The 22,416-nt window shown below is 54.7% G+C and overlaps 1 protein-coding gene across 6 annotated transcripts in view; it reads right to left on the reverse strand.

The window, feature by feature from the left end:
* Positions 1 to 6,698: 6,698 nt before the first annotated feature.
* The window catches only part of LOC148662558 (uncharacterized), a 20,555-nt gene continuing 4,837 nt past the window's right edge, over positions 6,699 to 22,416 (reverse strand). The window contains exons 4-10 of one of the 6 annotated variants that reach the window (XM_088631253.1): positions 14,970 to 15,296; positions 13,811 to 14,206; positions 11,626 to 11,743; positions 11,251 to 11,279; positions 9,170 to 9,195; positions 7,827 to 7,871; positions 6,982 to 7,278 (exon numbers count right to left, since the gene is read on the reverse strand). In XM_088631253.1, the coding sequence (XP_088487379.1) occupies positions 7,111 to 7,278; positions 7,827 to 7,871; positions 9,170 to 9,195; positions 11,251 to 11,279; positions 11,626 to 11,743; positions 13,811 to 14,206; positions 14,970 to 15,296 (1,109 nt within the window). In that variant the 3' untranslated portion in view covers positions 6,982 to 7,110. Of the gene's footprint in view, positions 7,279 to 7,826; positions 7,872 to 9,169; positions 9,269 to 11,250; positions 11,280 to 11,625; positions 11,744 to 13,810; positions 14,207 to 14,969; positions 15,297 to 22,416 lie in introns of all 6 variants that reach the window. The other 5 variants (XM_088631255.1, XM_088631252.1, XM_088631254.1 and 2 more) reach the window with 5 other exon arrangements.

Below are 22,416 nucleotides of genomic sequence, written 5' to 3' on the forward strand. Positions count from 1 at the left end.
ACACACACAGTAAACACACACTCCTGTTCCCTCTCTCTCACACACAGTAAACACACACTCCTGTTCCCTCACACACACAGTAAACACACACTCCTGTTCCCTCTCACACACACAGTAAACACACACTCCTGTTCCCTCTCACACACACACAGTAAACACACACTCCTGTTCCCTCTCACACACACAGTAAACACACACTCCTGTTCCCTCACACACACACAGTAAACACACACACTCCTGTTCCCTCACACACACAGTAAACACACACTCCTGTTCCCTCACACACACAGTAAACACACACTCCTGTTCCCTCTCTCTCACACACAGTAAACACACACTCCTGTTCCCTCTCACACACAGTAAACACACACTCCTGTTCCCTCACACACACACAGTAAACACACACACTCCTGTTCCCTCACACACACAGTAAACAGACACCCCTGTTCCCTCTCACACACACAGTAAACACACACTCCTGTTCCCTCTCTCTCACACACAGTAAACACACACTCCTGTTCCCTCACACACACAGTAAACACACACTCCTGTTCCCTCACACACACACAGTAAACACACACACTCCTGTTCCCTCACACACACAGTAAACACACACTCCTGTTCCCTCACACACACAGTAAACACACACTCCTGTTCCCTCTCTCTCACACACTGTAAACACACACTCCTGTTCCCTCTCACACACACACAGTAAACACACACTCCTGTTCTCTCACACACACAGTAAACACACACTCCTGTTCCCTCTCACACACACAGTAAACACACACTCCTGTTCCCTCTCACACACACACAGTAAACACACACTCCTGTTCCCTCTCACACACAGTAAACACACACTCCTGTTCCCTTTCACACACACACAGTAAACACACACTCCTGTTCCCTCTCACACACACAGTAAACACACACTCCTGTTCCCTCTCACACACACAGTAAACACACACTCCTGTTCTCTCACACACACAGTAAACACACACTCCTGTTCCCTCTCACACACACAGTAAACACACACTCCTGTTCCCTCTCACACACAGTAAACACACACTCCTGTTCCCTCTCACACACACAGTAAACACACACTCCTGTTCCCTCACACACACAGTAAACACACACTCCTGTTCCCTCACACACACACAGTAAACACACACTCCTGTTCCCTCTCACACACAGTAAACACACACTCCTGTTCCCTCTCACACACAGTAAACACACACTCCTGTTCCCTCTCACACACACAGTAAACACACACTCCTGTTCCCTCTCACACACACAGTAAACACACACTCCTGTTCCCTCTCACACACACAGTAAACACACACCCCTGTTCCCTCTCACACACACAGTAAACACACACTCCTGTTCCCTCTCTCACACACACAGTAAACACACACTCCTGTTCCCTCACACACACACACAGTAAACACACACACTCCTGTTCCCTCTCACACACACAGTAAACACACACTCCTGTTCCCTCTCACACACACACAGTAAACACACACTCCTGTTCCCTCTCACACACACAGTAAACACACACTCCTGTTCCCTCTCTCACACACAGTAAACACACACTCCTGTTCCCTCACACACACACAGTAAACACACACTCCTGTTCCCTCTCACACACACAGTAAACACACACTCCTGTTCCCTCTCACACACACACAGTAAACACACACTCCTGTTCCCTCTCTCACACACACAGTAAACACACACTCCTGTTCCCTCTCTCACACACACAGTAAACACACACTCCTGTTCCCTCTCTCACACACAGTAAACACACACTCCTGTTCCCTCACACACACACAGTAAACACACACTCCTGTTCCCTCACACACACACAGTAAACACACACTCCTGTTCCCTCTCGCACACACAGTAAACACACACTCCTGTTCCCTCTCACACACACACAGTAAACACACACTCCTGTTCCCTCTCTCACACACACAGTAAACACACACCCCTGTTCCCTCTCTCTCACACACAGTAAACACACACTCCTGTTCCCTCACACACACACAGTAAACACACACTCCTGTTCCCTCTCTCACACACAGTAAACACACACTCCTGTTCCCTCTCTCACACACACAGTAAACACACACTCCTGTTCCCTCACACACACACACAGTAAACACACACACTCCTGTTCCCTCTCACACACACAGTAAACACACACTCCTGTTCCCTCTCACACACACAGTAAACACACACTCCTGTTCCCTCTCTCACACACACAGTAAACACACACTCCTGTTCCCTCTCACACACACAGTAAACACACACTCCTGTTCCCTCTCACACACACAGTAAACACACACTCCTGTTCTCACACACACACAGTAAACACACACTCCTGTTCCCTCTCACACACACAGTAAACACACACTCCTGTTCCCTCACACACACACAGTAAACACACACTCCTGTTCCCTCTCTCACACACAGTAAACACACACCCCTGTTCCCTCTCACACACACAGTAAACACACACTCCTGTTCCCTCTCACACACACAGTAAACACACACTCCTGTTCCCTCTCGTCCAGGAGAACACAAACAAGGCTGGACACACTCCTACTGAACACTCCGCTGATGCAGATCATAATAATTATTATTACTGAACACTCTTCTGTCCAGCTGCAACCACATAGTCCAGCACAGCGTCACGGGTGAGACAGGGTGTGCCCCCATAATAATAATAATAATAATAATAATAAATACCACAAGGACTCTTTAGGACTTAACACCTGGGAGACGCATAGTGATCACTCTGCACCAGTAGCCCCACCTGGGAGACGCACAGCGATCACTCTGCACCAGTAACCCCACCTGGGAGACGCATAGTGATCACTCTGCACCAGTAACCCCACCTGGGAGACGCATAGTGATCATTCTGCACCAGTAACCCCACCTAAGAGACGCACAGCGATCATTCTGCACCAGTAACCCCACCTGGGAGACGCACAGCGATCATTCTGCACCTGTAACCCCACCTGGGAGACGCACAGTGATCATTCTGCACCAGTAACCCCACCTGGGAGACGCACAGCGATCATTCTGCACCAGTAACCCCACCTGGGAGACGCACAGTGATCATTCTGCACCAGTAACCCCACCTAGGAGACGCACAGCGATCACTCTGCACCAGTAACCCTACCTGGGAGACGCACTGTGATCATTCTGCACCAGTAACCCCACCTGGGAGACGCACAGCGATCATTCTGCACCAGTAACCCCACCTGGGAGACGCACAGCGATCATTCTGCACCAGTAACCCCACCTGGGAGACGCACAGTGATCATTCTGCACCAGTAACCCTACCTGGGAGACGCACAGCGATCATTCTGCACCAGTAACCCCACCTGGGAGACGCACAGCGATCATTCTGCACCAGTAAACCCACCTGGGAGACGCACAGCGATCATTCTGCACCAGCAACCTCACCTGGGAGACGCACAGTGATCATTCTGCACCAGCAACCCCACCTGGGAGACGCACAGCGATCATTCTGCACCAGTAGCCCCACCTGGGAGACGCACAGCGATCATTCTGCACCAGTTACCCCACCTGGGAGACGCACAGCGATCATTCTGCACCAGCAACCCCACCTGGGAGACACACAGCGATCACTCTGCACCAGTAACCCCACCTGGGAGACGCACAGCGATCATTCTGCACCAGTAACCCCACCTAAGAGACGCACAGCGATCATTCTGCATCAGTAACCCCACCTGGGAGACGCACAGTGATCACTCTGCACCAGTAACCCCACCTGGGAGACACACAGCGATCACTCTGCACCAGTAACCCCACCTGGGAGACACACAGCGATCATTCTGCACCAGTAACCCCACCTAAGAGACGCACAGCGATCATTCTGCACCAGTAACCCCACCTTGGAGACGCACAGCGATCATTCTGCACCAGTAGCCCCACCTGGGAGACGCACAGCAGTCACTCTGCACCAGTAGCCCCACCTGGGAGACGCACAGCGATCATCCTGCAGCAGTAACCCCACCTAAGAGACGCACAGCGATCATTCTGCACCAGTAACCCCACCTTGGAGACGCACAGCGATCATTCTGCACCAGTAGCCCCACCTGGGAGACGCACAGCAGTCACTCTGCACCAGTAGCCCCACCTGGGAGACGCACAGCGATCATCCTGCAGCAGTAACCCCACCAGGGAGACACACAGTGATCACTCTGCACCAGTAGCCCCACCTGGGAGACGCACAGCGATCGCTCTGCACCAGTAACCCCACCTGGGAGACGCACAGTGATCATTCTGCACCTGTAACCCCACCTAAGAGACGCACAGCGATCATTCTGCACCAGTAACCCCACCTGGGAGACGCACAGTGATCATTCTGCACCAGTAACTGTACCTGGGAGACGCACAGTGATCATTCTGCACCAGTAACTGTACCTGGGAGACGCACAGCGATCACTCTGCACCAGTAACCCCACCTGGGAGACGCACAGCGATCATCCTGCAGCAGTAACCCCACCTGGGAGACGCACAGCGATCATTCTGCACCAGTAACCCCACCTGGGAGACGCACAGCGATCCTTCTGCACCAGTAGCCCCACCTGGGAGACGCACAGCGATCATTCTGCACCAGTAACCCCACCTGGGAGACGCACAGCGATCATTCTGCACCAGCAACCCCACCTGGGAGACACACAGCGATCATCCTGCAGCAGTAACCCCACCTGGGAGACGCACAGTGATCATTCTGCACCAGTAGCCCCACCTGGGAGACGCACAGCGATCATTCTGCACCAGTAACCCCACCTAAGAGACGCACAGCGATCATTCTGCACCAGTAACCCCACCTGAGAGACGCACAGTGATCATTCTGCACCAGTAACCCTACCTGGGAGACGCACAGCGATCATTCTGCACCAGTAACCCCACCTGGGAGACGCACAGCGATCATTCTGCACCAGTAACCCCACCTAAGAGACGCACAGTGATCATTCTGCACCAGTAACCCCACCAGGGAGACGCACAGCGATCACTCTGCACCAGTAGCCCCACCTGGGAGACGCACAGCGATCACTCTGCACCAGTAACCCCACCAGGGAGACACACAGTGATCACTCTGCACCAGTAGCCCCACCTGGGAGACGCACAGCGATCATTCTGCACCAGCAACCCCACCTGGGAGACGCACAGCGATCACTCTGCACCAGTAACCACACCTGGGAGACGCACAGCGACCATTCTGCACCTGTAACCCCACCTAAGAGACGCACAGCGATCATTCTGCACCAGTAACCCCACCTGGGAGACGCACAGTGATCATTCTGCACCAGTAACTGTACCTGGGAGACGCACAGTGATCATTCTGCACCAGTAACTGTACCTGGGAGACGCACAGCGATCACTCTGCACCAGTAACCCCACCTGGGAGACGCACAGCGATCATCCTGCAGCAGTAACCCCACCTGGGAGACGCACAGCGATCATTCTGCACCAGCAACCTCACCTGGGAGACGCACAGTGATCATTCTGCACCAGCAACCCCACCTGGGAGACGCACAGCGATCATTCTGCACCAGTAGCCCCACCTGGGAGACGCACAGCGATCATTCTGCACCAGTAACCCCACCTGGGAGACGCACAGCGATCATTCTGCACCAGCAACCCCACCTGGGAGACACACAGCGATCACTCTGCACCAGTAACCCCACCTGGGAGACGCACAGCGACCATTCTGCACCAGCAGCCCCACCTAAGAGACGCACAGCGATCATTCTGCACCAGTAACCCCACCTGGGAGACGCACAGTGATCATTCTGCACCAGTAGCCCCACCTGGGAGACACACAGTGATCATTCTGCACCTGTAACCCCACCTAAGAGACGCACAGCGATCATTCTGCACCAGTAGCCCCACCTGGGAGACGCACAGTGATCATTCTGCACCAGTAGCCCCACCTGGGAGACGCACAGCGATCATTCTGCACCAGTAACCCCACCTAAGAGACGCACAGCGATCATTTTGCACCAGTAACCCCACCTGAGAGACGCACAGTGATCATTCTGCACCAGTAACCCTACCTAGGAGACGCACAGCGATCATTCTGCACCAGTAACCCCACCTGGGAGACGCACAGCGATCATTCTGCACCAGTAACCCCACCTGGGAGACGCACAGTGATCATTCTGCACCAGTAACCCCACCTGGGAGACGCACAGCGACCATTCTGCACCAGTAACCCCACCAGGGAGACGCACAGTGATCATTCTGCACCAGTAACCCCACCAGGGAGACGCACAGTGATCACTCTGCACCAGTAGCCCCACCTGGGAGACGCACAGCGATCATTCTGCACCAGTAACCCCACCTGGGAGACGCACAGCGATCATTCTGCACCAGTAACCCCACCTGGGAGACGCACAGCGATCATTCTGCACCAGTAACCCCACCTAAGAGACGCACAGTGATCATTCTGCACCAGTAACCCCACCAGGGAGACGCACAGCAATCACTCTGCACCAGTAGCCCCACCTGGGAGACGCACAGCGATCACTCTGCACCAGTAGCCCCACCTGGGAGACGCACAGCGATCACTCTGCACCAGTAACCCCACCTTGGAGGCGCACAGTGACCCCTGCTAGTGAATTAATAGAATCACAACAATTGTGGACCGTTAATCCAGTAATTCATTTTTTATTCATTCCAAAAAAAAAGACTGGAAACCATGTCGAAAACATCCTGAGCATTTCTACATGGTTCCGTGTGGCGAAATCCCTCTTAGCTCGGGTCCAGGCGATCTGGGATCAGAAGGTCGCGGCCTGCGGTCTTTCAAAGGTTTCCCGCTGGATAACGGAAAAGAGCTTGAAGAGAAACACCTGGGAGGGGTCCTCGAGAGGAGGAGGATGGGCCGATGGGCCGACCGGATCGCGAGGAGAGGAATCCGAGAATCCCATCGGCACGGTGGGCCTCCCCACAGCTGCAGCCCCCCGCCACTCTCGGTGTAAAGACGCGTCTCCTGGTTTTTTTCTTTCCCCCAAAAACGCCCCCCGAATGTCAAGGCTCCTTGCCTTCCAGCCGAGGGCTGAAAAACTAGACTCGGTCGTCGTCGCTGATAGAGGTTCCCACCCTGCCCACCGGGTGGTGCTGTTCGGCGACAACGGAAGAATAGATGACACTGTCCTCCGCTGGCCGGGGGGTTTTCGGAGTCGCCCCCTGGGTTTTGAGACCCACGGTGGTGTACTGGACCTCATCTGGGTCCTGGGAGGGGGAGAAAGAGAAGGGGGGGGCCGATCAGGAAGCGTGTTTATCCGCGTAAGGACCTCGGTTTGACGTCTCATCCGAAGGACGGCGCCTGTTTACAGCCCAGTGTCCCCCGTCACTATACTGGGGCGTCAGGACCCACACAGACCGCAGGGTGAGAGCGCCCCCTGCTGGCCCCCACTCACACCTCTCCCAGCAGCAGCAGCCTCAGTTTTCCCCAGGAGTCTCCCCTCCAGGTACTGGCCAGGCTCACGCCTGCTGGGCTCCAGTGGGGCTGCCAGTTGTGAGTTGCAGGGTGACGTGGCTGCTGGCAGACCTGCATTAAAGGGCTTTGCTACAGTCCCCAAAGTAGGGCAGCTCTCTCAGCGAGTCGCGTGGGCCCGAGCTCGTGATCACACTGCCTGCCACACCTGGAGAGGAGCAGGGAGCCCTGCTGCCCCAGCTCAGGAGCCCTCCATCGTGAGGGACTCGCCAGAGCCGAGCTCTGGCTGGTGGGGGGGGGGGTGGGGTTTCGGGACTGACCGACCGGAACACCCGAGACTTACCGTGGGTTTCTCGGCCACCGTGGTGTAGACGGTCTCTTCCGGAGTCTGCGATGGACAGAGGGAGAGAAATCAGAGGTCAGGGGGCGTTTACAGAGAGAGAGAGAGAGAAAGTTTGGGATATAGGGGGAGTTTCATAGGGACAGTTTCAAGCACGTCCTGACTGGAGGAGCTCACCCAGCTGTGTCTGTGTGAGAGAAGCCCCAGGGTATCGGCTTCAACCACAGGGGCTGGGCGGCTTGTTCCCCACCCCCACCCCCCTCTGTGTACAGAAGAGCCCCCTGTCCTGACTGGAGGAGCTCACCCAGCTGTGTCTGGAGAGAAGCCGGGGTATCGGCTTCAACCACAGGGCTGGGCAGCTTGTTCCCCACCCCCGCCCCCCTCTGTGTACAGAAGAGCCCCCTGTCCTGACTGGAGGAGCTCACCCAGCTGTGTCTGGAGAGAAGCCGGGGTATCGGCTTCAACCACAGGGCTGGGCAGCTTGTTCCCCACCCCCGCCCCCCTCTGTGTACAGAAGAGCCCCCTGTCCTGACTGGAGGAGCTCACCCAGCTGTGTCTGGAGAGAAGCCGGGGTATCGGCTTCAACCACAGGGGCTGGGCGGCTTGTTCCCCACCCCCACCCCCCTCTGTGTACAGAAGAGCCCCCTGTCCTGACTGGAGGAGCTCACCCAGCTGTGTCTGGAGAGAAGCCAGGGTATCGGCTTCAACCACAGGGGCTGGGCGGCTTGTTCCCCACCCCCGCCACCCTCTGTGTACAGAAGAGCCCCCTGTCCTGACTGCAGGAGCTCACCCAGCTGTGTCTGGAGAGAAGCCGGGGTATCGGCTTCAACCACAGGGGCTGGGCGGCTTGTTCCCCACCCCCACCCCCCTCTGTGTACAGAAGAGCCTCCTGTCCTGACTGGAGGAGCTCACCCAGCTGTGTCTGGAGAGAAGCCGGGGTATCAGCTTCAACCACACGGACTGGGCGGCTTGTTCCCCACCCCCACCCCCCTCTGTGTACAGAAGAGCCCCCTGTCCTGACTGGAGGAGCTCACCCAGCTGTGCCTGGAGAGAAGCCAGGGTATCGGCTTCAACCACAGGGCCGGGCCGCTTGTTCCCCACCCCCGCCCCCCTCTGTGTACAGAAGAGCCCCCTGTCCTGACTGGAGGAGCTCACCCAGCTGTGTCTGGAGAGAAGCCGGGGTATCGGCTTCAACCACACAGCTTGTTCCCCACCCCCACCACCCTCTGTGTAAAGAACTGCCTCTCCCCCTCCCCGTTCTCAGTGTTAAATGCGCCTCCACTGAATTTTGCTCATGGCTCTCAGACTAGACACATGTGTTAATAAAAGCGGCGTCTTGGACTCACCTGTAAGGGGACGGTTTGACCTGGCCCTGTCAGAAATGAAGCAGACACACAGCTGTGATGAACACCTGGGGGTGAGGCGCCCTGGAGCTGAAGAGCAGGCTGAGGGATTGTGGGAGAGTGACCATGTGGCGCCGGAGGCTGCACAGTCACACACCTGAGGGCAGCACTCTGGGGACCCCTGAGCTGTGAGACTCACTGGACTGGGGACCCCTGAGCTATAAGACTCACTGGACTGGGGGACCCCTGAGCTGTGAGACTCACTGGACTGGGGTCCCCTGAGCTGTGAGACTCACTGGACTGGGGACCCCTGAGCTGTGAGACTCACTGGACTGGGGACCCCTGAGCTATAAGACTCACTGGACTGGGGGACCCCTGAGCTATAAGACTCACTGGACTGGGGACCCCTGAGCTGTAAGACTCACTGCACTGGGGACCCCTGAGCTGTAAGACTCACTGGACGGGACCCCTGAGCTGTAAGACTCACTGGACTGGGGTCCCCTGAGCTATGAGACTCACTGGACTGGTGACCCCTGAGCTATGAGACTCACTGGACTGGGGACCCCTGAGCTATAAGACTCACTGGACTGGGGACCCCTGAGCTATAAGACTCACTGGACTGGGGGACCCCTGAGCTGTGAGACTCACTGGACTGGGGGACCCCTGAGCTATGAGACTCACTGGACTGGGGTCCCCTGAGCTGTAAGACTCACTGGACTGGGGTCCCCTGAGCTATGAGACTCACTGGACTGGGGGACCCCTGAGCTGTAAGACTCATTGGACTGGGGTCCCCAGTATCAGGATTGGGGACCCCTGAGCTATGAGACTCACTGGACTGGGGACCCCTGAGTTGTTAGACTCACTGGACTGGGGGACCCCTGAGCTGTGAGACTCACTGGACTGGGGATCCCTGAGCTATAAGACTCACTGGACTGGGGACCCCTGAGCTATAAGACTCACTGGACTGGGGACCCCCTGAGCTGTGAGACTCACTGGACTGGGGGACCCCTGAGCTGTGAGACTCACTGGACTGGGGACCCCTGAGCTGTGAGACTCACTGGACTGGGGTATCCTGAGCTATGAAACTCACTGGACTGGGGACCCCTGAGCTATAAGACTCACTGGACTGGGGGACCCCTGAGCTATAAGACTCACTGGACTGGGGGGACCCCTGAGCTATAAGACTCACTGGACTGGGGACCCCTGAGCTGTAAGACTCACTGGACTGGGGACCCCTGAGCTATAAGACTCACTGGACTGGGGACCCCTGAGCTATAAGACTCACTGGACTGGAGTCCCCAGTATCAGGATTGGGGACCCCTGAGCTATAAGACTCACTGGATTGGGGACCCCTGAGCTATAAGACTCACTGGACTGGGGTCCCCTGAGCTATAAGACTCACTGGACTGGGGGACCCCTGAGCTATAAGACTCACTGGACGGGACCCCTGAGCTGTAAGACTCACTGGACTGGGGTCCCCAGTATCAGGATTGGGGACCCCTGAGCTATAAGACTCACTGGACTGGGGACCCCTGAGCTGTTAGACTCACTGGACTGGGGTCCCCAGTATCAGGATTGGGGACCCCTGAGCTATAAGACTCACTGGATTGGGGACCCCTGAGCTATAAGACTCACTGGACTGGGGACCCCTGAGCTATAAGACTCACTGGATTGGGGACCCCTGAGCTATGAGACTCACAGGACTGGGGACCCCTGAGCTATAAGACTCACTGGACTGGGGACCCCTGAGCTATAAGACTCACTGGACTGGGGTCCCCAGTATCAGGATTGGGGACCCCTGAGCTATAAGACTCACTGGACTGGGGGACCCCTGAGCTGTGAGACTCACTGGACTGGGGACCCCTGAGCTGTAAGACTCACTGGACTGGGGTCCCCTGAGCTATGAGACTCACTGGACTGGGGGACCCCTGAGCTGTAAGTTGACTTCAACAATCCCCCTCCATCAGAACGATCACAATCTGAACTCAGAGATCACCGGGTTCGCAGTTTAATCAGCCCCCCAGACACCTCCACGCCGAACAGCCGAGGGCTCGGCCTGCACAGAGACAGAGAGAGAGCCTCACCTGGGGGCTCAGCGCTCCTCTTCCTCTCACTGGGGGCAGGGGGAGAAAAAAAAACAGCCAATCAATTGAAGGCTTCCTCGGTTTTTCCCGGGAAATCGGAATCCGAAATCTCTTCCTCGCCAAAGATCCGATAGACACCGGGGAGGACGCCTGGTGCCTTCGCCATCAATTAAGTAATTAAGAACGTCCGGGAACGTCTCCCGTTCCCTCATTCCCAACGCGTGGACCCCCGTTTACTTGAATTGCTTTCGTTTTTATTTTTTAAACGAAACTTTTTCCCCTCTTTCGTCGTCGGCGCGGCGCCCCCCCGGGGGGGGTCCGGAAACCTCTCGTTCGGCCGATTTCTCCGGACTTCCGGGACCGACTGGGACTCACCGGTCTCTCTTGCGGGACCACGCCGCTGCCGCCGCCCCCAGGCCGATGGCGGCCAGCAGCGCGCCGGCCAGGATCCCCAACACCAGAGCCGGTCCCCCCAGTTCGGATCGGCCTGGCGCTGAAGCAGGAGGACAGGGGGCGCGACACAACGGTCAATATGATCAATAATATCACTTTATTAACCTTTTACAATGTCTGGCATGAGGAATCGGTCTTGTCGCAGACCCCAGCTGGCTCTCCAGGAGACACACAGACAGGGAGAGAGAGAAGCTGGGGGTCAGAGCGCAGGGGCAGACATTGTACAGCGCCACCTGGAGCAGCTGGGGTTCAGGGCCTCGCTCAGGGGGGCCCAGACGGAGTAGGATTCCTCTGCCGGCCGCGGGATTCGAACCGGCAAACCCCTCCCAGTCCCTACACCCTGGATGTGACACCAGTCCATCACAGGACACACACACACTCACAAACCCTGGACAGGACAGCAGTCCATTACAGGACACACACCACACACTCACACACCCTGGACAGGACAGCAGTCCATCACAGGACACACTCACACACCATGGACAGGACAGAAGTCGATCACAGGACACACACACACACACACACTCACACACCCTGGACAGGACACCAGTCCATCACAGGACACACACACACACCCTGGACAGGACACCAGTCCATCACAGGACACACACACACACCCTGGACAGGACACCAGTCCATCACAGGACACACACACTCACACACCCTGGACAGGACACCAGTCCATCACAGGACACACACACACACCCTGGACAGGACACCAGTCCATCACAGGACACACACACTCACACACCCTGGACAGGACACCAGTCCATCACAGGACACACACATCACGAATATCGGCACTGCGTAACTGCCGGAGCCCATGTTCACCCCCGCTAGAAATCGATTGAGGTGTTTCGGCTCCCCGATTCATATCCGGAGTTGAAGCCAACAGCTTCTGTACGTTCTAGGGCCCATCAGAGAGCGCGGTGGAGCTGGGGCTCAGGATCTCTGCGCCTGGGGTCTGAAGGGGTTTGCCGGTTCGAATCCCGCGGCCGGCAGAGGAATCCTACTCCGTTGGGGCCGCCCCCCGAGCGAGGCCCTGAACCCCAGCTGCTCCAGGTGGCGCTGTACAATGTCTGCCCCTGCGCTCTGACCCCCAGCTTCTCTCTCTCCCCCCGTCTGTGTGTCTCCTGGAGAGCCAGCTGGGGTCTGCGACAAGACCAGTTCCTCATGCAACTGTGTTGGTCAGTTACTGGTCAGTTAGCAGCTCTTGACAGGCACTGGTCACTCATACAGACCTACATGTCTCACTGATAAGACTGTGTCGGTCAGTTACTGGTCAGTTAGCAGCTCCTGACAGGCACTGGTCACTCATACAGACCTACATGTCTCACTGATAAGACTGTGTTGGTCAGTTACTGGTCAGTTAGCAGCTCTTGACAGGCACTGGTCACTCATACAGACCTACATGTCTCACTGATAAGACTGTGTTGGTCAGTTACTGGTCAGTTAGCTGATAAGACTGTGTTGGTCAGTTACTGGTCAGTTAGAAGCTCCTGACAGGCACTGGTCACTCATACAGACCTACATGTCACACTGATAAGACTGTGTTGGTCAGTTACTGGTCAGTTACCAGCTCCTGACAGGCACTGGTCACTCATACAGACCTACATGTCTCACTGATAAGACTGTGTCGGTCAGTTACTGGTCAGTTAGCAGCTCTTGACAGGCACTGGTCACTCATACAGACCTACATGTCTCACTGATAAGACTGTGTTGGTCAGTTACTGGTCAGTTAGCAGCTCTTGACGGGCACTGGTCACTCATACAGACCTACATGTCTCACTGATAAGACTGTGTCGGCCAGTTACTGGTCAGTTAGCAGCTCCTGACAGGCACTGGTCACTCATACAGACCTACATGTCTCACTGATAAGACTGTGTCGGTCAGTTACTGGTCAGTTAGCAGCTCCTGACGGGCACTGGTCACTCATACAGACCTACATGTCTCACTGATAAGACTGTGTCGGTCAGTTACTGGTCAGTTACCAGCTCTTGACACATGCTGGACAGTCCAGTATTCTATCACAAAGCCTGCATTGAGGCCTGCAGTCCAGCCGGTCCAGTAAAACACTAACGAGGGTCAGAACGTCCTCACTCACCTGTTTCTGTCTCGGCGGTCTGGTTTGTGGGCTGTAGGGGAGACGTGGACACAGCGGTCTGGTCTCTGGGTTGTAGGGTCGCGGTGGACACAGTGGACGGGCTGTCCTGCCCAGAGGGACGGTCCACTCTCGGGCACAGCTCTGACCTCTGACCCCCAGTGCCACAGCTCACTCCTCCCTCGATTCTCTCGTCCACCGCCAGGACAGACAGAGATTTCCGACCCAGCAGGTACCCGCTGGAGTCTGTACTGATAGGCCGCCCACTGACAATCCAGTCAAAGCTGTCAGAGGGCAACTCTGTACCATCACAGGCAGTGCAATAGAAACTGAAAGGCTCTCCCAGTTTGGGTGTGACGTTCTGGGAAGCCGGAGTCAGTCTGAAGCCCCTGTGACAACCTGCAGGAGGAAAAGAGGAGAGAATCCACAGCAGCTGACTATGGGGCACTGAAGCGCTGCAGGGAGCCAGCGGCCTGATCTATCGGTAGGAGCCGACTGACCCAAGACCACTGCTGGTCCAAACCCCACCACCAGCTGACCCAGTGAAGCCCCGTTCACGGACCAACGCCGCTAATTCAGGCCCATGTGAGAACACAGAATCAACTCCCCCACTCTGGCCTATAACGTAATGAATCAACTCGCTGACACCCAGCGAGCCTATTTACAGTACTGGGAGGCCTTTGTTAGCTTCAGTCTTCAGTCAATATAGTCTTCCGGTTCTGCTACATCCAGTCTACCGATCAAGCCCCTTGCCAATCGCATCATGAATGAACTCACTGTCACCCGGTGAGCCTATTTACACTATTCAAAAGTTCGAAAATCCGATTTTGATCTCATTTGCGAGCGCCATTAATCCGATATCATTTGAACAATCAGCCTGGGTGAATTTCAGTCTCAACTGAATACGACAAATGAGATTTAAAGTCTGCGAAGGGATGGGGTTCAAAGGAACACCTTTATTTCCCGGTGAAAAAAAATAACCCCCTGCTTCAGATGAGCCGGATCTAACCCGGCACCGGTGGCCCATCTCTGATCAACAGGTCTTGGCTGTGTTGTTACTAAAAGCTCAGCTGTAAGGGGAATTCACAGAGCGTGTGAGCTTGAGTTTTTCGACCAGCTGTGATCAAGTCAGTAAGTATTAATTCGTGCGGGAATGATTTACCTGCAGTCACAGTCAGATTGAGACGATCTCTGACAGGTCCTGTCGAAGGGGAGCAGCTGTAGAGCCCGGAGTCGCTCATGACTGCGTCCTTCAGCACCAGTTTGAACTCTCCGCTCTGCGGACCTGCAGTCACTGTCAGTCTCCCCTTGAACCTGTCCGACTCCACCCTGTGAGCCCCATTCCTGTCGATGCTGTAGATCAGTGTCCACGTTGACTTCACTCCTGCACACTTGGGATACAGAGGCTCCCACTCCCAGGTGACCTCTGGTCCTTTAGCAGAGCAGGAGAAGTGTGTCTCCCCTCCCGGTAGAGTTGATGCTATGTCACCTGGGGAAAGAGAAACAACAAAGATGTAATTGATCAGATTGAGAAGGTCTGGGCAGCAGTGTCATTATACCAGGTGGGATAATTCATTGAGCACTGCTGAGTGGCACATTCTCTAGGGTCAGAACAAGGAGACCTTCTCCTCTTCCACACCATCTGGGGTGAGAGGGAGGAGACCAGGGCTGGAGACTCTCTGGGGTGAGAGAGAGGAGATCCTGTTCTTCTCCAGATCCACAGGATCATTATGTACAATGCCGCGTAGCTGCACTACGAAACTCACCCACGTCTCAAAATGGACACACACACACACACACACACACACACACACACACACACACACACACACACACACACCCTGGACAGGACACCAGTCCATCACAGGACACACACACACAGCTACAGCCCCTGGGCAAGCAATCACCTTCAATACAATCACCATCATCGTCGTCAATAACGCTAATCAGAACCGCCTTCAATACAATCACCATCTTCATCGTCGTCAATAACGCTAATCAGAACCGCCTTCAATACAATCACCACCATCGTCGTCAATAACGCTAATCAGAACCGCCTTCAATACAATCACCAGCATCGTCGTCAATAACGCTAATCAGAACCGCCCTCAATACAATCACCATCTTCATCGTCGTCAATAACACTAATCAGAACCGCCCTCAATACAATCACCAGCATCGTCGTCAATAACGCTAATCAGAACCGCCCTCAATACAATCACCACTATCGTCGTCAATAACGCTAATCAGAACCGCCCTCAATACAATCACCATCTTCATCGTCGTCAATAACGCTAATCAGAACCGCCCTCAATACAATCACCATCTTCATCGTCGTCAATAACGCTAATCAGAACCGCCCTCAATACAATCACCACCATCGTCGTCAATAACGCTAATCAGAACTGCCCTCAATACAATCACCATCTTCATCGCCGTCAATGATGCTAATAACAGCCGTCAATATCATCTTCATCTTTATCAACAACAGTAAAAAGAACAGACTTCAATAGAACTGACACCATCATCTTCATCCATAATGCTAAGGACAACAGCCTTCAATACAATCTTCATCTTCATCCATAATGCTAATGACAACAGGCTGTGATATACTCATCATCTTCATCATCACTAACGATAACAATATAATCATCATCAGGACAATGAGAGCAGCCTTCAATATAATCACTATCATCATCGTTAGTGTTACGATATAAGGAGCAGCCTTCAAAATAAACATCGTCATCGATAATGTTAAGAGTCATCACCATAAGAATAGGAACAGATGTCAGTATAATCACCATGAAAACAAGAGGCAGAGAGCGAGAGGAAGAGAGACACAGCTCCAGAGAGAGAGGAGACGCACATCTCCAGAGAGACAGGAGACACAGCTCGAGACCGAGCGCGCACACATCTCCAGAGAGACAGGAGACACAGCTCGAGAGAGAGAGCACACACAGTTTCAGAGAGAGAGAGGAGACCCACAGCTCCAGAGAGAGAGGAGACACACAGCTTCAGAAAGAGAGAGGAGACCCACAGCTCCAGAGAGAGAGGAGATACACAGATCCAGAGAGAGAGGAGACACACAGTTCCAGGGAGGGTGGACACAGCTCCAGAGACAGGAGACACAGCTGGAAAGAGAGCACACACAGCTTCAGAGAGAGAGAGGAGACACACAGTTCCAGGGAGGGTGGACACAGCTCCAGAGACAGGAGACACAGCTGGAGAGAGAGCACACACAGCTTCAGAGAGAGAGAGGAGACACACAGTTCCAGAGAGGGTGGACACAGCTCCAGAGACAGGAGACACAGCTGGAAAGAGAGAGCACACACAGGAAACACACAGACACACACACTCACAGAGAGAGAGGAGAAGGCCATCTCCAGAGAGACAGAGAGCGAGAGAGAGAGAGAGAGGAGACACAGCCGGTCCGCCTCCTTACCGGCGCCCAAGGCCCAGGAGGTGGCCGCCAGCAGGAGCCTGACGAACAGGAGGCACATGGCGCGTCTCCGTCTTCTGCTGCTCCAGGTCACCATGAGACAGCCGTGACAAACTCACACACACACGAGCACAGACAGAGAGAGAGAGAGATCTGGACCTGCGCACGAGAGTCTGTGTGTGTGTGTGTGTGCAGGGTGGGCAGGGGGGTGGTGATTGGCTGGGACATGAAGGGACAGAAAGGGGAAGGAAATGATGGTGGTGTGGGGGGGGGCGGGGTGGAGAAGGAGAGAGAGGAGTCAGGCCCTGGATTTCACAAGAGGACAATGCCTTGACAGGAAAAGAACAGCTGTAGCACTCTTGGTTACTGGAGGGTCCCGGTGCCATCCGATCTGTCTGGAGGTCTCTGTTGTCTCTCTCTCTCTCCTGTCCTGTTGTGTGCGTTTATTTCTGAGAGATCCTCTGTGATCTCCCCTCCCTCAATGTGTTTCCTGTCCTGTTGTGTTTATTTCTCAAGAGATTCTCTGTGCTCTCCTCTCTCTCACTGTGTCCCCTGTCCTGCTGTGTGTGTTTATGACTGAGGGATGCTCTGTGATCTCCTCTCTCTCACTGTGTCTCCTGTCCTGTTGTGTGTGTTTATGACTGAGTGATGCTCTGTGATCTCCTCTCTCTCACTGTGTTTCCTGTCCTGTTGTGTTTATTTCTCAAGAGATTCTCTGTGCTCTCCTCTCTCTCGCTGTGTCTCCTGTCCTATTGTGCGCTTATTTCTGATTCTCTGTGATCGCCACTCTCTCACTGTGTCTCCTGTCCTGCTGTGTGCTTATTTCAGAGGATCTCTCAGAAATGTGAGTGATCTCCTCTCTCTCTCTCACTGTGTCTCCTCTCCTATTGTGCGCTTATTTCTGATTCTGTGATCTCCTCTCTCTCACTGTGTCTCCTTTCCTGCTGTGTGCTTATGTCTGAGAGATCCTCTGTGATCTCCCCTCTCTCTCACCGTGTCTCCTGTCCTGTTGCGTGTGTTTATTTCCGAGAGATTCTCTGTGATCTCCTCCCTCTCGCTGTCTGCAGGTCTTTGCTTAAAGGAAAGCTCTTCAAGTTTCTTTAGGCATTTAGCAGAAATCACATGGCGAGGAGGAACAGATTGCAACACCAAGACAGATCGACCTTGAAAAGTAGCCTCTCAGGCTCGGAACAGGAAGTCAGGCTTTCGTCTCATTGTTTCACTGAAAGGGCAGTACAGTGGCGCAGTGCTGGGGCCCTGGGTTCAGTTCTGGACCGGGGGGTGCTGTCTGTGTGGAGTTTGAATGTTCTCCCTGCGTTTCCTCTGGGTGCTCTGGTTTCCTCTCATAATCCAAAGACGTGCTGGTGGGTTGGTGGGCTTCTGGGATAACTGGCCCAGGTGTGTGTGTGTGTGTCTGTGTGTGTCCTGTGATGGACTGGTGTCCTGTCCAGGGTGTGTGAGTGTGTGTGTGTGTCCTGTGATGGACTGGTGTCCTGTCCAGGGTGTGTGTGTGTGTCTGTGTGTGTCCTGTGATGGACTGGTGTCCTGTCCAGGGTGTGTGAGTGTGTGTGTGTGTCCTGTGATGGACTGGTGTCCTGTCCAGGGTGTGTGAGTGAGTGTGTGTGTGTCCTGTGATGGACTGGTGTCCTGTCCAGGGTCTGTCTGTGTGTGTGTGTGTGTGTGCGTGCGTGCGTGCGTGCGTGCGTGTGTGTGTGCGAGTGTGTGTGTGTGTCCTGTGATGGACTGGTGTCCTGTCCAGGGTGTGTGAGTGTGTGTGTGTCCTGTGATGGACTGCTGTCCTGTCCAGGGTGTGTGAGTGTGTGTGTGTCCTGTGATGGACTGGTGTCCTATCCAGGGTGTGTGAGTGTATGTGTGTGTCCTGTGATGGACTGCTGTCCTGTCCAGGGTGTGTGAGTGTGTGAGTGTGTGTGTCCTGTGATGGACTGGTTTCCTGTCCAGGGTGTGTGAGTGTGTGTGTGTATCCTGTGATGGACTGCTGTCCTGTCCAGGGTGTGTGTGAGTGTGTGTGTGTCCTGTGATGGACTGCTGTCCTGTCCAGGGTGTGTGAGTGTGTGTGTGTCCTGTGATGGACTGCTGTCCTGTCCAGGGTGTGTGAGCGTGTGTGTGTCCTGTGATGGACTGGTGTCCTGTCCAGGGTGTGTGAGTGTGTGTGTGTCCTGTGATGGACTGCTGTCCTGTCCAGGGTGAGCCCTGCCTTGTGCCTGTTGCTTGCTGGGACAGACTCCAGCTCCCCCAGTCTGTGACCCTGTCCTGGAGAGAGAGCCGTTACTGAAAGTGATCAAAGATATTAATGGGCAGCGGTGCAACATTCATCCAGCACAGGAGAGGATTAAAGACATTTTATCTGTTTTATTTTCTAAACAGGAATTAAACACGACACACACATTGAGTTTAACAGCGTCCAAGCAGTGCCACTCTCATGTAGAACACAAATCTCTTTTCACCCGACAGGCACTTGAATTCATGAAAAATACACATATAATGCACGTCCTGTCCATTAAAGGATTTAAAGGCAATGTGTTTGCATGTGAAATATTTAAGCAAGGGCTGGATAATAAGCCTGGAATATAACATAATAATAATAAGATCACTTTATTAACCCTTTACAATGTCTGGCATGAGGAATTGGTCTTGTCGCAGACCCCAGCTGGCTCTCCAGGAGACACACAGACAGGGGGAGAGAGAGAAGCTGGGGGTCAGAGCGCAGGGGCAGACATTGTACAGCGCCACCTGGAGCAGCTGGGGTTCAGGGCCTCGCTCAGGGGGGGCCCCAACGGAGTAGGATTCCTCTGCGGGCCGCGGGATTCGAACCAGGAAACCCCTCCCAGCCCCAGGCGCAGAGATCCTGAGCCACAGCTCCACCACTCCGCTATAGAGGCATAGACTTGAATATATAAGCGTCTACAGTGTAAATCTGGAATATAAAAGCATTCTGGACGCAGGTTCTGAGTCCATAAAAATAGAGTTTGTTAAAAACAAACGTCCGTAGGAGGAGTTGTTGAGACGGTCCAGTAACGAGCTGGCGTGCGTCGTTAAGAGCCGACTGGACAGACACCCAGGGCAGGCCGCAGGCCGAGACGGGAGCCCCGGGACACGGGCCGCCAGTGTCCGCTCTCCGACCGGCAGGGGAAGGGGGCTCTCGCTCAAGCCCCAGACCCAGCTCCTGAGAGGGAGTGGGCACCTGTCAGGTGAGGAAGACCTTCCTCGAAGTGTCTAAGACTGTGACTTAGTCCGCTGTGGAGAGCCACGGTATGGAAGGCCGACTGCAAGCATATGATCTGACTTTCTGATCGTAACGCTACAAGTGCAGGACGTCCAGCTCATTTCACCCCTTTTATTTATATACGTCCTCTTGTCTGTATACATCTCACTCCTGACAGCCCCCTCCTCCCCACTGGAGCCCCAGCAGGTGTGAGCCTGGCCAGTACCTGGAGGGGAGACTCCTGGGAAAAACTGAGGCTGCTGGGAGAGGTGTGAGTGGGGCCAGCAGGGGGCGCTCTCACCCTGCGGTCTGTGTGGGTCCTGATGCCCCAGTATAGTGACGGGGGACACTGGACTGTAAAGAGGCGCCGTCCTTCAGACATCTCGTCTGAATCAGGCCAGGACACTGGGGTAACACCCCTACTCTTCTCCAGAGACACCCCGGGATTGTTAATGAGCACAGAGAGTCAGGACCTCGGTTTGACGTCTCCTCCGAAGGACGGCGCCTGTTTACAGTCCAGTGTCCCCCGTCACTATACTGGGGCATCAGGACCCACACAGACCGCAGGGTGAGAGCGCCCCCTGCTGGCCCCACTCACACCTCTCCCAGCACCAATGGTAGCTTTCACAGGACTAATATAAGGAATAAGAGGAGGTCATCTGGGTTATTTAACCTGTTTGGTAGCTAGTAGTTAATTGATCCAAGGAGCCCACCCAGCTGTGTCTGGAGAGAAGCCGGGGTATCGGCTTCAACCACACGGACTGGGCGGCTTGTTCCCCACCCCCACCCCCCTCTGTGTACAGAAGAGCCTCCTGTCCTGACCGGAGGACACTGAAATGAAGCCGGTGGCTTCTCTCGGCCTCACTCACCCCTGCGCCTGGCCTTGACCTCGGTCACAACCACAGCCGACACCATTGCAGTCAGAGCGCAGAGCTTCACGCCGGTGTAGAGCAGGCTGAGCCTAGAGCTGTTGGACTCTGGGAGGACAGCAGGGGGAGACATTGTGAGAAGAGTCGACACTGGTGTTCAGTCTACAGCACGCCTCGGGGAGGCTCTGAAGAAGATGTAACTCACTCCTTTAACAAGTATAGAGAAGAGCCTGTAACATGTTTGTCATAGCATGAAGAGGGGCCTGTCTGTGTGGAGTCTGCATGTTCTCCCCTCGGGTTCTTCTGGGTGCTCCGGTTTCCAAAGTCATTCAGGTGGGTAAAGTGTGCCCTGTGATGGACTGGTGTCCTGTTCAGGGTGTGTGAGTGTGTGTGTGTGCCCTGTGATGGACTGCTGTCCTCTCCAGGGTGTGTGAGTGTGTGTGTGTGTCCTGTGATGGACTGCTGTCCTGTCCAGGGTGTGTGTGTGTGTGTCCTGTGATGGACTGTTGTCTTCTCCAGGGTGTGTGAGTGTGTGTGTGTGTCCTGTGATGGATTGGTGTCCTGTCCAGGGTGTGTGTGTGTGTGTGTGTGTGTGTGTCCTGTGATGGACTGGTGTCCTGTCCAGGGTGTGTGTGTGTGTGTGTCCTGTGATGGACTGGTGTCCTGTCCAGGGTGTGTGAGTGTGTGTGTGTCCTGTAATGGACTGGTGTCCTGTCCAGGGTGTGTGTGTGTGTGTGTCCTGTGATGGACTGGTGTCCTGTCCAGGGTGTGTGAGTGTGTGTGTGTCCTGTAATGGACTGGTGTCCTGTCCAGGGTGTGTGTGTGTGTGTGTCCTGTGATGGACTGGTGTCCTGTCCAGGGTGTGTGAGTGTGTGTGTGTCCTGTAATGGACTGGTGTCCTGTCCAGGGTGTGTGAGTGTGTGTCCTGTGATGGACTGGTGTCCTGTCCAGGGTGTGTGTGTGTGTGTGTCCTGTGATGGACTGCTGTCCTGTCCAGGGTGTGTGAGTGTGTGTGTGTGTCCTGTGATGGACTGCTGTCCTGTCCAGGGTGTGTGAGTGTGTGAGTGTGTGTCCTGTG

This window comes from Lepisosteus platostomus, chromosome 5 (assembly GCF_059453375.1).
Source record: "Lepisosteus platostomus isolate fLepPlt1 chromosome 5, fLepPlt1.hap1, whole genome shotgun sequence".
In the NCBI taxonomy this organism is placed as follows: Eukaryota; Metazoa; Chordata; class Actinopteri; order Semionotiformes; family Lepisosteidae; genus Lepisosteus; species Lepisosteus platostomus.